The sequence below is a fragment of the Arvicanthis niloticus genome, chromosome 24, assembly GCF_011762505.2.
Source record: "Arvicanthis niloticus isolate mArvNil1 chromosome 24, mArvNil1.pat.X, whole genome shotgun sequence".
Taxonomy (NCBI): domain Eukaryota; kingdom Metazoa; phylum Chordata; class Mammalia; order Rodentia; family Muridae; genus Arvicanthis; species Arvicanthis niloticus.
The window spans coordinates 1092208-1108613 of NC_133432.1; the positions used below are offsets into that span (position 1 = coordinate 1092208).

The 16406-nt window shown below is 50.6% G+C and overlaps 1 protein-coding gene across 11 annotated transcripts in view; it reads right to left on the reverse strand.

Annotated features, from left to right (window-relative positions):
• Fbrsl1 (fibrosin like 1) overlaps positions 1 to 16406 on the reverse strand; it is an 88285-nt gene that overhangs the window by 57245 nt on the left and 14634 nt on the right. For 9 of the 11 annotated variants that reach the window (XM_076922338.1, XM_076922340.1, XM_076922339.1 and 6 more), the window contains exons 2-3: positions 15794 to 15994; positions 1013 to 1117 (exon numbers count right to left, since the gene is read on the reverse strand). In XM_076922338.1, the coding sequence (XP_076778453.1) occupies positions 1013 to 1117; positions 15794 to 15994 (306 nt within the window). Of the gene's footprint in view, positions 1 to 1012; positions 1118 to 12874; positions 15077 to 15793; positions 15995 to 16406 lie in introns of those variants that run through there. The other 2 variants (XM_076922347.1, XM_076922346.1) reach the window with 2 other exon arrangements.

A 16406-nucleotide genomic window follows, 5' to 3' on the forward strand; every position in this document is an offset into this window, starting at 1 on the left:
ATGGGGTGGGGGTGGGGCATAATTGGTGAGTTCTCGGCTTCATGTCGAGCTGTGTTCAGAATGCAGCTTCATTCATCCTGGGCCGCAATTAGAGTGCTAACTAGGGCAGCCCTGCGGCCCCAGACAATTACCAGCCTATTTTCCCATCTTGCGGCAACAAGATCAGGAGCCTGGCAATTATGCCTCCCTCTGCGGCAGCAGGCTGCACCCCCAATCCCCTATTTAAATGATAATGAGACACGACTCATTCAATTTAGTCCTTCAAAAAAAAAAAAAAAAAGTACCACCCTGAGGCCACTTCAGGAGCTGGGCTGGGTTGGTGTCAGTAGCCATCTCCTGTGCCAGAAACCCCACGGGTGGCCCCTGTTTCTACCCCAATTCTTGAGTCCCTATGCCTCATTTTTCCTGACTATGCCCACTAGGCCAGCTCTGTGTCAAGCTCCAGACCCCTTCAACCTGGCTTTGTGGTTGACTATCCCAGGGACCTAGTACCCAGGGTCCTCCTCTCAGGGGCACTGATATATATCCCCAAACCAGATCCCTTCATATGCACCCCTACCCAGCACCTCCAGCCTGAGGTGCCTCAGGATCCATGCCAAGATGTGCAGCTCTCTACTCTGCTTTGGGCAAGGTAGCACTTGGTGTTTCAGACATGGCATGCCATCTATGGATTCAGACACATCTGTGGAGTCATTTCTACCCAGGTATCACTGCAGAACGTCAGTGTAGCATCTGCCCTAGGGCACAAAGATGTCTACCTTAGGGTTACAGGACTAGTTCTCAGACTGCTACAATATGCACTATGAGATAATTAATATTCCAAATGGGTCCTGCCAGCTCCTAACTGCTGCCCTTCATTTAAACCTTCCTACTGGTGAGGTCCTAATTTGCTTTGGAGAAGGAAGACAAACTGCTAATCGCTCATGAGCAGCCTCCATGTAAACTGCCAGGCATGGTCAAAGCCATGGGATACCTGCAGGGGGACACCAGGATGTCTGTCAGGGGTACTCACATCACTTAGCTGGTCCCTTGAGCTGCTACGCTGAGAGCTGGAAGCTTCAAGGACACTGTCATCATCACTGTTCCGGTCACCCCCTCTGGCCATTGTGACCTTCATCTGGGGACAGGGAGAAAAAGTCTGAGACAAACATGCACTGACCAATAAGACTTCCTGGCCAGGGTTATACCCGCCTCACAAACTGGAGCTAGGTTCATTCCAGGGCTAGAAGTGGCAAACGGGGCAGGAGGACGTTTCCCCTTAACTTGAGGACGTGGATCTGCTGGGAGAGTCATCAGGGAGAGCAGAGAGATGCGAGGCCAGGGACCCTCCTGGCAGGCTGCTTGCAAATCCAACACCAGACAGGACAGGAACAAAATGCCCCAAGGAGCCGCACTTTCAGTGGCTCTGTCCTCGATTCTTCCAGTCACTGACTTTGAAGCTACCCCCGGGGACTGAGAGACTACAAACCAGGCCTGTTCTCCCTGCCCACAGCCTGGCCTCTCTTCCTGCTGAGGCTCTGGCGGGCTGGGCTGCCCTTCCCCACCACATTAAGACATTACACCCATGCACCCACAGTGCCTCCCTCAGTAGTCACAACAACCTCTTAGGTATATGATCTTGAGCTTACTTCTTGGCCTCAATTTGCCATTTGCAGGATGGAGCTGATACACTGCTGTAAGCACATGCAAACATCCTAGGGGCTAGTGGACGCTGGCTATATTCAATGTTTTTACACATTCTGAGACCTTTGGTTGGTTGTTTGGAACAACCCTTAAGACAACCTATTTCACTCTCAGAGAAAGAAAACAGGCCCAGAAAAGGCTGGAACCAGAACTAGAGCAAAGTGACAGATATCACTGGCCTTGGCATTAGATACCAGCACCAGCAGGAACACCCACCCACATAGCTCATAGCATTCTGGGAATATTTGCAGAGGCCACCTTCCAGCCCCAGACATGAACACAAATGTTTAAGCTTGATGACCTCATACTTCTGCCCAGTGCAGGTCTCTGGCCTGTTTAATGGGAAACATTCCCACATCTCGTAATGGATGAGCTTGTTCTCCCCATGAACAAACTGGGTGCAGTGTTTGCCTAGCACTGAACAGTAAGGGGCTAAGTGAATGCACCTGAACATTCCTCTTGCTTCTACCTCTCCTGATCTTACATCCCAGAGCCACTGGTATGGGTTTGGTCAAAGTCCTTAGAATCTGGCCAGTCATTTCACCATAAGCATGTGCCAGCCCTAGAACGGATTTAGGGCCCGGAACTGGCAAGTCCTCCCCAGCCTCAGACTCGAAGGAATCCACACCCCCTTCCTACTGAAGCTAACAGAGTACCAAGGCCAAGACACTAACTGGATATTAGTGCATGTGCAGATAGCTAAATGGGACCCTTCACCCAGGCAAATGTCTAAAGCCCCAATGAAGTGAATGCTGATACCTTTGGTCTACGTAGACTGCAGAGGAACGAGCCCAGCCTGAGGAGATGAAGGTAATCATAGTCACTGAACTAACTCTATAGGGACTTTTCATTACCAGACCAATTGAGAATCTAAACTGGTGTATCTGTCGTCAGTTTGATTGTTGTTGGGGGTATTCTCTCTTCTGACCCACAATGCACAAAGACTCGCTGGCAACTCGTGAGGGCTGAAATATCCACCTATACAGTTGAACTGTGAGGACGACAGGCATGTTGTCTGCTTGACACATACATAGAGAAGCTATCTTTTCTCTAAGCCACACACTGGAGTGAGTTCTGTACCCTATGACTCCATGACGGAACCCTGTAGGTGGTGTGGGCTACTGTCTGTTATCCTTTCTTAAGTAGTTGTTCTCAGATTAAAAACCCCACTTCCGAGCTGGAGAGGTGGCTCAGCGGTTGAGAGTACTAACTGCTCTTCCAGAGGTCCTGAGTTCAATTCCCAGCAACCACATGGTGGCTCACAACCATCTGTAGTGGGCTCTGATACCCTCTTCTGGTGTATCTGAAGAGAGCAATGGCGGTGTGCTCATATGCATAAAATAAATAAATCAATCTTTAAAAAAAAAAGAAAAGAGAAGAGAAGAAAACAAAACCCCACTTCTTGAAGTTTTATGGAGCTGAGTCCTATATTCTGGAAACCACTGCAATGACAGACACATGGGACAGTTGTCACCTTCTGTAACCAGGTGGATCCAAAACATGCCACCCGCTTGCCCTTTGTTCTTCTTGCTTTTTACTCACTCGGAGCAAGTTTTCTATTAGCTATGCCAGAGGCTAGAAGATGCCATGCTTCCAACTCCAGCATTCAAGGAAGGGTGAGGTCAGTATACCTGGACCTCTGTGTCTGCCTGGAGCCAGAAGGTGGCCTGTTTGCTCCTGGGGGGTGGAGGGGAGCAGATGAGAATATCTATACTTAGATCCACCTTTCGGCCTTGTAGACCAGCCACTGGTCCATCCACTCATCCACCCAAATAACCAGCTATCTATCAGCTCATCCATCCATCCATCCATCCATCCATCCATCCATCCATCCATCCAACCATCCAATCAGACAGACAGACAGCCAAATAAATAGTCATCCAATCAACAAGCCAACATTCCCTGCATTCTTGTACACTGGGCTCTTTTGGACAATGGCCATACAGACACACACCTCGCCATGCATGGAGTCTTCACAATGACATGGCTCACAGTTAATTACTGTAAGGAGGAGAAACACAAAACGGCCTGAAAGACAGCAGTAGGAGCTAAGGAGGCAAACTGAAGAAAAAGGTGGGAGGACCACCAGAAAGGGCTGCTCTGTGCCACAAGGCAGCCAGGTTCACTGCCTATGTTGGGCAGTATTTCATTTGTTCTGTGACGTAACCACTTTGATGGACACAGGTGGGCTAATCTGTATGTTCTAGTTTAAGAGGCTTCAGACATGGAACAGAGGTCAAGGCTGATCCAATCATTTGAAGTTTGCTCCTGTAACATGTCTGAGTGACTATGGCCTATAGGCTCCTGTGCAACCTCGGCAGTCCAGGAGGTTTACAGGGAATGGCTGGAAGCCAAGACTCGGAGAGGAACCATAGGTACTGTGCCTACACACACACACACACACACACACACACACACACACACACACACACACACTTCCTTACAAAGCCAGAGGCAGGTACTTCTGAGTAGTTCTCTTGGGCTTAGATGTGGAGCAAGATGTCCGCCAGCACGGAGTCCATGCAACTGCACATGTACCCCAGGGGGCACAGCTACATTCAGTGTCTTTATCTCCCCTTGTAGTCCTTTCTGGGTTTCAGAGGTCACCTCTGAGACCACAGTTCTTTTACTAGTCTTGTAGGCTGGCCATGTTGATGGAGCCTCGTATCTGGTCTCTCATCCATCCTCATGTAGGAGCATAACTCACACACTATTTTGTGTACATATGTGTGTGAGTGTGCACGTCACAGTGCGTAACTCACACACTATTTTGTGTACATATGTGTGTGAGCGTGCACGTCACAGTGCGTAACTCACACACTATTTTGTGTACATATGTGTGTGAGTGTGCACGTCACAGTGCGTAACTCACACACTATTTTGTGTACATATGTGTGTGAGTGTGCACGTCACAGTGCGTAACTCACACACTATTTTGTGTACATGTGTGTGAGTGTGCACGTCACAGTGCGTATGTGGAAGTTAGAGGACAACTGGTGGAAGTCGCTGCTTTCCTTCCACCACATGGGTCCCAGGAATTTGAACACAGGTTGTCAGGTTTAGTAGCAAATACCTTTACCTACTAAGCTGTCTCTTTGGCCTAGTGGGTTTGGTGGTTTATAATTTTTTTTTTTTTAATGTTTATTTTTATTCTGTGTGGAGGTGTTTTGCCTGCATGTATGTCTGTTTACCATATGCACACATTGTCCACAGAGACCAAAAGAGGTCCTCAGATCTCCTGGAACTGGAGCTATAGAAGTCAAGCTGGCAGCCTTGGGGCCCTCAGTTTTGGTGGGATTCAGCCCTTGGCTCTGGGCTGTAAGGATCTATGAGGGAGCTACAGGGAGAAAGAAGACTCCCAGACAAGGGGGGAGGAGAGTTCCAGGAAGTGACATGAAGGGAGGTGGAGCAATGATTAGAGGTCCAGACAGACAGAGCTCACAAGACCTTAGAGAAAGAACAGTATTGTCCTGCCGGGTTCCCAAGCTAGTTTACAATGCACTGGCCTTGCAGCCCAGCATGCCCCAAGGTCCACAACTTTGGTTGGGGTAGGTTGATGGGCCAGGCTGCTTCCCACCATCCAGCAGCCTCTGCCAGCACATACTAGTGAAACTACTTCTTGCTGTGAGTCTGGGTAGGACATGGGACATAAAAACTACAATAAGCTGACAGAAACTTGCACCGGGACCGTTCAGTGTTATTCATGTGCACGTTGCCAACTGGTCAAGCAGATAAACTGAGGTACGTACAGTACAGTGCATCGACTTCTGCAGGTACCATGTGATAAGTAGGAGCTTGAGTGCGGGGAGTACACTCCTTGGCACCAGTGTCTGGCAAGTGCTGCAGTGCACACAGGGCTTCAGGTGACACTCCTTGGGCAGACAGGAGGACAGGTGGAAAGAGTCCTAACTTACTCCAGTTAGCAGGAGCAAAGCAAAGGCAGTGTTGTGTGATAAACTGGCTTTATGGGAGGGGGCCCCCAGAAATGCCTGACAATTTCCACAGAGTTCCTCTAAACAGGGCAACCATAGCAGGCTGGGAAAGGGCTCTAGTAGCCATCAATGGCGGCTCTAGCAATGAGGTGCCTTTCTCCCTGCTCAACTCCAGGCTGCACATGGAAGTGATTGCTTCCAGGACTGGTGGCCAAATGAACTGCTGTCCCAGGCAGGAAATATGGGATTTACCCTAATACTCAGATACACCAAGGTTTTGGGTAGAGTTAGCCTGTCCAAGGGTTGGGCCCTGAGCCATCTGTTGCTGAGCTGATGATGAAGGACCCAGAAGTTTCCCTTTTTACTTCCATAAATTCGAAAGTCTACCAGAACCCAGATCCAGAGAGCACACATGGACACACGTGATCATACACATGCCCAAGGTTGTCCATGCAATGAGTATTATCTAGTGTACACACCTCACCTGCTCCCCAGATACCTTCATGCTCTAGAACACTTCAAGGGCACAAAGGCCCACTGAACCACACAATCCCATTATTCAGACTGAGAACACACATAAGACAGTAGAAACAGCAACCCTGACTAAGTGCAGGGCATGACCTGGATGGTGTTCAGGGGTCTGATGAGTCACATACATGCTGGAATATTCACAGGGAGACAGTCATACCACCTCAAACTGTTTCAGACCCAGACAAATGCTTAACTTGTGGCTTCCTACAATCCACCTCACGTCTGCATTTGAAAGATGGGGACAAGGGTAGGGAAGTTCACTTCCTGGATGGAAATGAGGAGTAAGGCTGCTTTCTGGTATAAGCCCTGGGAAATCCCTGCAAGGGGCAACGGCTCCCTCAGGCATCAGACCCAGGATAGGTCATAGAGGTGGAAGTGTGGTTAGGCTCCCCATCGCTCAATGTGAAGAGACAATGGAAAACACTCTTGCAGCCTTGACATCCCATATATACAGTGTATCCTATATGCCATAAGTATATCTTGAATACATGGCTTTCTACGTGGGCGATACATCCTATGTGTACAGTGCATCCCATATGCACAATATACCATTTGTACATGGAGTGTCCTGTACACACAGTGCATTCCCGTTAGATGCTACACCCATGCTCTGGTCCTCCAGCAGCCACTCTGTGTCTATTCTTTTTAGGAAATTGACCTCTGCTCCTACATCTTGTTACCCAAGTAACAGATGCCCTCCTGTAGTGAGCTGTGCCAGGCAGTAACCATGACTCACTGGATCTCACAGTGCTGCAACCAGACTTCAGCAGAGCAAGACCATGCTGAATGAGGCTGAGCTGTGACTATCTCTGATGCTCTCTGTTCTCTCACCATAGCCCTTACTCATTATCAGGTCTGAGTCCTGACTTCCCATGTCTTCTGAGACCCTAGAACAGGTGCTGGCACAGCAAAAGGCCTCAGCCAGCACAGTAGGGAAACTCACCATTTCTGGTTTGCTGTCTCCAGTCCGGATGGTCCCCTACCCCCGGCCAGCAGCACTCACTAAGCATTGCTGATTATACCCCACACTTCCCCTCCACAGCTACCCAGCTGTGGCTCCAGACCTGGGTACTCCATACAGACCTCTCCCTTCATAACTGAGCTCTCATGTAACCACCCCAGAGAGAAGCACTCTCATGGTTGTAATTAGCAACAGGGCCCCAACTGGGAAATTCCCTCTCAGTGAGCCCCCGGTGTCAGTCAGCAAAGTTCTATGTTCATCTCCTCTGGCCTCAGCCGGGTTAACACGAGCCCTGTCTGCTGTTTCTGGAACTATACCATTTCTGTGTGTTGGCCGGCCGGTGGTTTAAAAGACTCCTTGGGTTGCTACAGCTCCCTGCCGATCCCTGTGAAAGTAAAATGGGGCCGTGCTGGGGTTTAGATCTGGAGCATCCCTCAAGGCCTGTGTGCTAAAGGACATGTGTCAGCCTCTGGAACTGCTGGCACACAGTGGAAACCCTAGGAATCACGGGTAAGAGACCAGACTGAAGCTCTGAAACCATGAGCCAAATCTTTCTCTCTCACAAGCTGTTTACCTCAAGTATCCTGTCACCATATGTGAAGCTTTCTCGTTAACAGACTGCGGGCTGATCTCTCTAACTCACAGGTGAGAGCTTGGTAGCAGGGAGTCTTTACCTCCCTGCCTGGCATAGTCGGCCCACTGAAGGGAAGCTCAGGCAGTGTTTGGGATGATTGTGTTCCCACACTCGGGGAACGGATGCTGGACATCTTCAGGCTTCTCTACATCCTTCTAGGATTCAGATAGGCAAGTTCTGTGGTGAGGCAACATGTCCCGGCAAAGGCACGAGGAGTTAACAAGAGATAGAGACTAGCAGGGCTCCAGGGAGCAACGATACCCTTCAGGATCATGTGTCCAATGATCTGACTGCCTCTTACTAAGCCCCAGCAGTACCAGAGGCTGGGCCTTAGCACACAGGCCCTGAGAGATGCCCCAGATCACTAAACCACAGCCTGGTCCCATTTTACTTTCACGGGGATCTGCATGGAGCTGTGGGAGCCTGATGGAACTTCAGCAGCCTCCTCTCAGCCTGCACTCTGGGTCCTGAACACACCTCCCTACCCCAACCCAGGTGCTTCTCCATCAAGCTATCACACTGGCTTGGCCACAGCAGTGCTAAATAAGGGGGAGTGGGGCTGCAGATGGACAAGATGACCCTCCAGGGTCTGGGCCTCAAACCAGCCAGGTGGTATGAGAGGGAGAAGCCAAAATCATAGTAAGAATAGTAGCCATCTCAATTCAGTTTAAGTCTATGGGCACCTTCTTCTGTTTTTTGAAGTGGCCAAGGGTGGCCTTGAACTTACTTATGTAGTTGAGGATGAACTATACAGGGTATAGTCAACACACCCTGCTGACTTACTCTTGCCCTCTCATTTCCATATCCTGAAGACATATGTGATATTATGAACATTATTTCTTTATAGGGATAGAGACAGAGGCCTAGAGAGGGGATGCTGCCAAGCTGGGAAAAAATAAAAAATATTAAAAAGTAAGTTCCCACTATATCTCTCTCTCTCACACACACACACACACACACACACACGAGACAGTGCTGGAGTATCATCCAATCCTCAGGAGGGCAGCCCAGCCATTTCCAGCTCACTGAGCAATGGGGGAGCCACAGGTCTTGTGCCCTGCTGAGAAAGTAGCCTGGTAAAGGTGAACAGGCATGCAGCGATTGCAGAGCTGGCTTTCAGGAACAGGGACTTCCCAATGCCTGAGGTGGCAGAAACTTCTTACCACAATGATGAGCAGACACTGCCAGATGCCAGCTAAGGAAAAGACAAAGCAAGTCAAACTCACCGGTCCTCCTGACAACCTTCAAGGTGGGCTGTTGTGAGCTAGTTTCACAGACTAGGAAAGGAACAGAACTGGTTTTCTGTGGGACAAGTTCACGCTTCCTTTAATGGGATCTACCTTGCTCTAAGTGCCCAGAAAACCCAAGCAAACCATGGCAGGCAACTGTAGCTAGGCAGGCGCAGAAGAGCTCCTGGTCAGTAAGGAGAGCTGGGCAAAGGACAGCTAGGAAAAAAAAAACCCACAAAGGTGAATTAGCCCAAGGAAAGTCAGGTCCCGAGAGACTGCATACAACAGAAAGGAAGCTGGGCTTCAAGCTGGGGTAGACAGAGGGAACACTCACTCTAAAGGCCTTCTCACACAGACCATACTTACAGGGAAACCCCACTGCCTACCTACCCACAGGGCTAGCCAAAGAAAGCAGGAGTCTGTGGAGATGGCCAAGGGCATCACTATTGCCTGTGTTGGAATCCTGGTTTGGTTATTTGGTATGTTGATATTGGGGAGATTGTTGGGCTGTCCAGATTATAGGGAGGCTAAACAAGGTGTCAAGAACACAGTGTGCCTAAAATACCAACAGATCATTGTGTAATGGAGAAGAGGGAGCTACCGAGGAGCGGGCCCTGGAGATGGCAGCCACACATGCTCAAATTCAGGCTAGCAGCCACAGGGCAGTTCAGACTGTCCCTGCCATCCAGTCAGCAATAGAGACAGGGTACCACTATGAACAACAATTTGCCATACTCCTGCCTCAGTCCCCCAAATGTTGAGATCATAGGTATTTGCCATCATCACCCAGCTTTATATCAGTTTTGTGATTACATTTTTTGAGGAATTTATCTGTACCACTGAGATGTTGACTTGGTTGGAATAAACCCATTCATGATCATCTATTTCATGTCGATGACACCCAAGAAATGGTAGCTTGTGTTGTTTTTCTTGGTTAATTTAGCAAGGGATTTCTCAGCTTATTACTTGTCCAAGTTACTTTCTATTGTCAATTTGACACAACCTGGAATCACCTGGGAAGAGCTCTCAACTGAAAAAAAGCCTTGATCAGACTTGACTGTGTGGCCATTCCCAGTCCACTGTGGGTCTATCACTCATAGACAGGTGGCCCTGGGCTGTGTAGGAAAGCAAGCTGAGCAAGGAAGCAAGCCAACAAGCAGCCTTCTCCCAGTTCCTACCTCCAGGCTCTCCTTGAACTCCTCTCCTGACGCCCTTCAATGACGGGCTAGCTCTTGGAAGCGTAGGCCTTATAGATTTACTAGAAGTTTTTCTCCATAGCTGCTATCACTGAATTATCTGAGACCCTGTAAGTGTCTGACTCTGCTAGCACCCACCCCCAGTGTGTGTCTCCTGTATCCTCAGGCCCTGTGCTAGCTTTCTAGCACTCTGTGTAGAAGCACAGATCTACACACACACATACATCTCAGTGATACTTCTAAAGACAAGATCTAAGTATTAAGGCTGATCTCAAACTCATAATCCTTCCTCAGTCTCCCAAATGCTAGGATCGCAGTGTGTACCACTAATCCATTACTGATTGCTTCCATAATTACATCTTAAAATGATAACGCTTTAAGTAAGCAAACTTAAATTTCTTTTTGAAAAATTATTTATTTAATGTATACGAGTACACCATTGCTCTCTTCAGACACACCAGAAGAGGGCATCAAACCCCATTGCAGATGGCTGTGAGCCACCATGTGGTTCTGGGACTTGAACTCAGGACCTCTGGAAGAACAGTCACTGCTCTTAACCACTAAGCCATCTCTGCAACCCAAGCAAGCAAACTTAAATGCTATCTATTGTAAATCCCAGCATCTGGGAGGCAGAGGAAGGCAGAACTCTGGGAGTTTAAGGCCATCCTGTTCTACAAAACAAGTTTCAGGACAACCAGGGTTACAAGGGAAAATCTGCCTTAAAAAGCAAAAAACCTCATTCTGATGGTTTACTTTTGGTGTGGCTTATAAGACATTTCGAATCTTTTGTCACTCACCCCTTACTTCCACCAAGTACTCGGTGCTGTTGAGTGCAGGCCCTACCCACACCCATCTATATCTATTTCTGTAGAAATTGCCCAGATCTTGTGGTGGGGCTGAAAAACTAGCTCCTGTGCACCTTTCCCTCATCTCTGCCAACTGTGGAGGGCATCCACTTTTCACTTCCGCTTCAAGGTGAGGGCCACTCTGCCACTCGTGCACTGGGAATCTGAGCCCAGTAGGAGGGTTGACAGGCAGGTAGAGATCCCAGGTCAGGCCACGCCACTTGCCATACCCAGGGGCAGACACCTCCTTTCACCAAGATAAGCTGCTCCAAGGCCCTGAGACATTATTCTTGTTTCTGGTCTGGCCTCACTTTCTTTGCCAAGGTTTGGTATTTCCCTCTGCTATGTGCCCTTCTTCTAAGACTGTTAGTTTGTGGCCCCTACAGGCTTATCAACTGGGATTTGCTGGGACTAAGTTTCTGGATGAAACCTGGTAAGCAGATAACTTCATTTCATGGGCTGTGTTTCTAACATGAAGGGCAGGATGAGTCAAGTAAAATACACATGCACACATGCAGGCTCATGCAAATGCCTTGGGGCAGTGATGTTCAAGGCAGTTTGTGCTTGCATTCTTCCCTCCTAGGTTGCCCCAATTCACACTCTGACTCAGCCATGGTAAAACCAAAGGACCATTCTACTTCCAGGCCTTACAAAGGGGCTATCTAGCCACCCAGGAAGTTACAACTCACAGAGCTCATCTTCCTGTTACCCTCAGTGGGGACCCCATTGGCTTCTTCAGGCTCCCTTCTCCTTGGTTATGCTACCTCACTCACAGGTAAGGAGAGCTACACTGAACCTTGTGCAGAGGCCCTAGCAAAAGTAAGTAGATGCTAATGGCCAATCAGATGGCACTGCTCCCAAGGTCTATTTTCAAAGACCATACTCATGTCACCCCAAACAGAATGCCCAAACTGCCCCCTACAGCTGTCAGGACCTGAGTGTCCTTCCAGGGCAGCTCCAGGCAACCTCACCTCAGGGTCCGTACCCCCAGCTGCATATCCTGGCAAGCCCACAGAGCCTTTGGTCAACAGCTAAGTTAGCAACACTAGAATCTGACAAATCAGAGGAACCTGGATCTCTAGCTGTTCAGAATTACATATACAAGAGCAGCTCCCCAAGAAAGGTTCCAGAACATGGCCCATGTATGTGACCCAGCCATCAGGGTCCTGGTGATGCTGCCCTCTCCATGATGGGTGTAGTCTTTAATTGTGTAAATGTATATATTGAGTGCAAGCATACATGTGTGTCTGCTATGAAGCTTTGAGAACAGCTCTCAAGAGTCTGTTCTCTCCTGCCACCTTGTGGCATCCGGGTATGGGGCCTGTGCACAAGCACCTCTCTACCTGCTAAGCTATGCTTTGGCTCACTAAGTTCAAGCAGTCTTATCAAGTGTCCACAATACCAAGTCCTAACCTCCAGCCCCAGAAACCCAGCTGGCTATGGCAACCTCAACCTTCTATGCTAACTGGTCTTATAACCCTGGACTAGGCTGAGCAGGACACTAGAGGATGCTAAAGAGACTGTCTGGCCCCAGGCAGGAGAGAAGGACCTCTGTGGGTATAGCTCCTCGCCAAGAACAGGATTCCCTTAACCCTTGTAGGCCCAGAGCAATTTACCTCAGGCCCGAGGATCCTTGGGCCACCCAATGCAATCAACCCTCCCCAAACACTGGCATGGGTAGGCCTGGTTCAGAGGGACATGAATCCTACCCTCAAGAGCCCCACCCCCCTCAAACCTCTTCTGCTTATGCCTGAGTCACAGCTAGGACAGTGCCTTCCCAGACCCATAGGGCCTTCTACCTAGCACTTAGTAAATGGAATAAATCACAGGACACAGACTATTTAAATTAAAAAACACTAGTAATGTTATAAAAATGGCATGGCACTTTTTATTCTTATAGTCAGAAAAATAAGTCCCAAATTCTCAGTTCAGAGGCTGTAGTTAAACAACAGAAAGAGGGTAAACAAGGTCAACAGGTACCGGGTAAGACTGGGGGCCCTGACCCACTCAGCCCAAAAAACCCCAGGTAGCCAGCACAGAAGTTCCAAGTCTAGTAGTGTCCTCTGCTCTGGCCACTTCCCCTTCAGGGGCTCAGCTTAGCCACTTTGACTCGGACTGGGGTAGGGGTAAACAACCCCTGATCACAGGTAGTGTGGGCTGTAGGACGGGTGCAGGCCCAAAGATGTCTCTGTAGTAACAGGTGTCTAAATCAGGGCTGAACACTGTTATAACGGGAATAAAGAGTCCAAATAGGGGCTTCCAGTTGCCCTACTGTGCCTCTGGGGTGGAGGGAGAGCCCTGAGAGGTGGGGAAGCAGCCACTGAGTCACCACCCTTCACATCTCTCATGTAGCTGGAGGGTCTTCAAGTAAACACTAGCATCATCCCACAGCCAAGAAAACTATGACTTGAAACCTGGCCAACAAAATCCACAGTGTGGCTGAGTCACCTAAGCCATTGTGCTCAGGGCAGGGAATACATGGTGGGGAGAGGGAGTAAGGGGGAGACGGGAGGGTGAGGCCTAGGCTGACGGACGCTTCATCACACATGTCCACCACATACGGGCATACACACCATTCACACCTGCACACATGCATGAGAGACTCAGAGATGCAAAGACAGTGTTGGCAATTAGAGGCACCAAAAGATGCTGAGGGACGCCAACAGTCCTTAGGGTGGCTTGTAACCTCTCCCAGGAGTTGTCCATCACAAAGCAGCACATGTGAGGAGCACAGTAACACCAAGAGGCCTGATACCCGTGGAGGGGACAGTGGGAGTTCATCTCTCCTTCTGATGCGATGGACCCAATCAGTCAAAGTAGTCTGGAAACAGCCTTGGGGCAGTTTGGGAAACCCATCTTAGGCTTAAAGAGAGCCGGTTCTCACTAGTGCAGTCCAACTGTAGCATAACAAATTCACCCAGGAGTTATCTACAAGCCTCAGGCTCCAGGACTCACAGACTGGTCTTGGCGGGCCACCCCTGGGGCAGAGTGTCGAGTCCACTGTGACCTCAGTGGCCTGAAGGGATGGCCCAATATCGAAGGCCGGGGATGACGAGCTGGCATCAGTCCCAATAGGGACTGCCGTCTCAGCTGACAAAGGGGCCTCAGCAGAGGCTGGGGGGCCAGGGCTGGCTGCCCCAGAAGTGAAGGGCGATTAGGACGAGGAAGTAACGGTTGGGGTTTTCGAGGCTGGTCTGGGCCCAGAAGTGACCTCAGGGGCTTCTTTGGGCCCATGAGGGGCTGTTTGGGTATGTGGGATTGCTCTGGACTAAGACGTGGGCACTTCTGTTGTTGTGAATGTCTAAGGCTCACCAGGGCAGGCTTGGGAGGACTAGTTTGTTCTGGGCCTTCAACTAATTGCTGAGGCTGCTTAGGGCCCATTGATGACTGCGAGCAGCTAGGCTGGCCCAGGAGGGATCTACGGGGCTGGCTTTGCTGAAGTGAGGCCAAGAGTGCCTGCTGGGGGCAGCAGCACTGGCCTGAAAGGCAGCTGGCGGGACGACGGCGTGGTTGCAAGGTGTGAGTCCGAGGGCACTGCTGACACTGGACTAGCAGAGACTGCGGGGGCTGGCCACAGGGACACAGTGTGGTCCATGACCGCAAAGGTTGGCAACGGTGCCATACGGTCAGTAGAGACCGGCAGAGGTGACACGAGGTCAACAGGGACCGAAGTGGGCGGTAGCGATGCCATGGAGTCTGGATGGACCGCAGGCGCTGCCTGGAGCCTGGGAACACCAAGAGTGACACGCGGGGCTGAGCCAGGCGTGAGCGCTGGGTCTGGCTGAGCTGATCTGGGGCCGGAAGCAGAAGCTGGGGACGATGGTGCTGGCCAGGGCCCAGAAGTGGGCGCCGGGGCTGGCAGGGCTGTCTCAAGCCTAGAAGTGATCGATGGGGCCAAGCACGCTGACCCAGGGGTGGCCGCTGGGGCTGGCAGAGCTGCCCCGGGGCTGGGAGGGGCCCCTGGGGCTGGCTGGATTGGCTGGGCTGTTGCTGCTGCTGGTGCTGGGCCGGGCCGTTCTGGTGCCAGGGGCTGGCTGGGAGCGGCCCCCCTTCTGGGGAGCACACCTGCATGGAAGAAAGAGTATGTGTCCACCTGGGCAGGTGTGCCAGAGGACCCCCCCCATCCTGCCCAGGCCCAAGACATGCTATTCCCTCTCCAGAGCCCAATTCCCAAAGGCGCTCAGAGCAGAGGCTTAACTGGTAAGAAGACCCTTTCTGTGAAGAGGGCACAGAAGTTAGGGTCCCCAGGAAGAATGCAGCCCAGCACTGAGCCACGACCAGGACAGACCCATGCTCAGGCAGCCCAGCCCAGACTGCACCTGCTCTGACAGACCTCATCTGGGCAGGAACACTCCTCCAGGGGGCCATCCTTTTCCTTGGTTTCTCCTCTCACTCCTGGACCACCAACCTGAAGCCTTTGGCTGAACATTCCCCTCTCTTAGCAGGAGCATGGTCCCCACAGCCATTTATAGAGACACTCTAGGTGTCTCCAGACACCTAGTCGGCGGAACCTGACGGACGCAGTGGGAAACGGGGCCGGCCTATCAGCTTGGCACTGTCACCCATCCTGGCCAGCACATGCCCAGCTGGGCAGACAGACAGGTCCCCGAACCTCTGTGACCAGCCTGGCTCCTGTCTACCCCACACCCCAAGCCCAGCAACGATGGAGCGCATTGCCAGGCAGGCCAAACGCCGAAGGGTGGGGTCCAGGTTCGTGTTTGGTCCTGGTACAGATCCCACAACTGCAGAGGTCTTAAGTAAGGAAGGGCACAGAATGCTCACCTGTTTGGAGGGCTGCAACGGGACCTTCCTAGTCCCTTCATCACAAGGGGGCTCCGCATCCTGCCCTGGACTGCCCACTTCCAAGGGCTGCCTGTTCTCACTCAGCTCTGCAGACGGGCAGCTTTCTGACTCTCGAGGCTTCTTCACAAGGCGTTGATCCCATTTCTCCTTCCGCTCATGTGGCTTCAGAGCCATATCCTTCTGCAGAGGTAAAAGAAAATGCCCATCAACCTGTGGCAACAGGCTCCAAAGCTATGGTGACTCCTGAGCATAAGGGGCCTCTAACTTGGAAAGGCCATGTTTAAAGGAGAATGGACAGGCAATGGTTAGATTTCCAGGTGTCAATATACAACCCTGTAGGTTACTTTTGGCATACCTAGGAACCATTTGAAGTGCCATCCGGTGACACCCAGGAAGGGCCCCTTGGCGACATGCTATATAGAAAATAGGAAATGCCCCGAGGTGACATCAAATTCCACATAGGAAGTCACCCTCCCAGGTGATCCCAATTCCCTACAATTCTTCCCAGCTGACATACTTTATTCCTAGGTGACTAAAGAGTCTTGCCAATTATCCTCAGATTTTTAAGGTCATTATGGTCATCTGGCCTGTC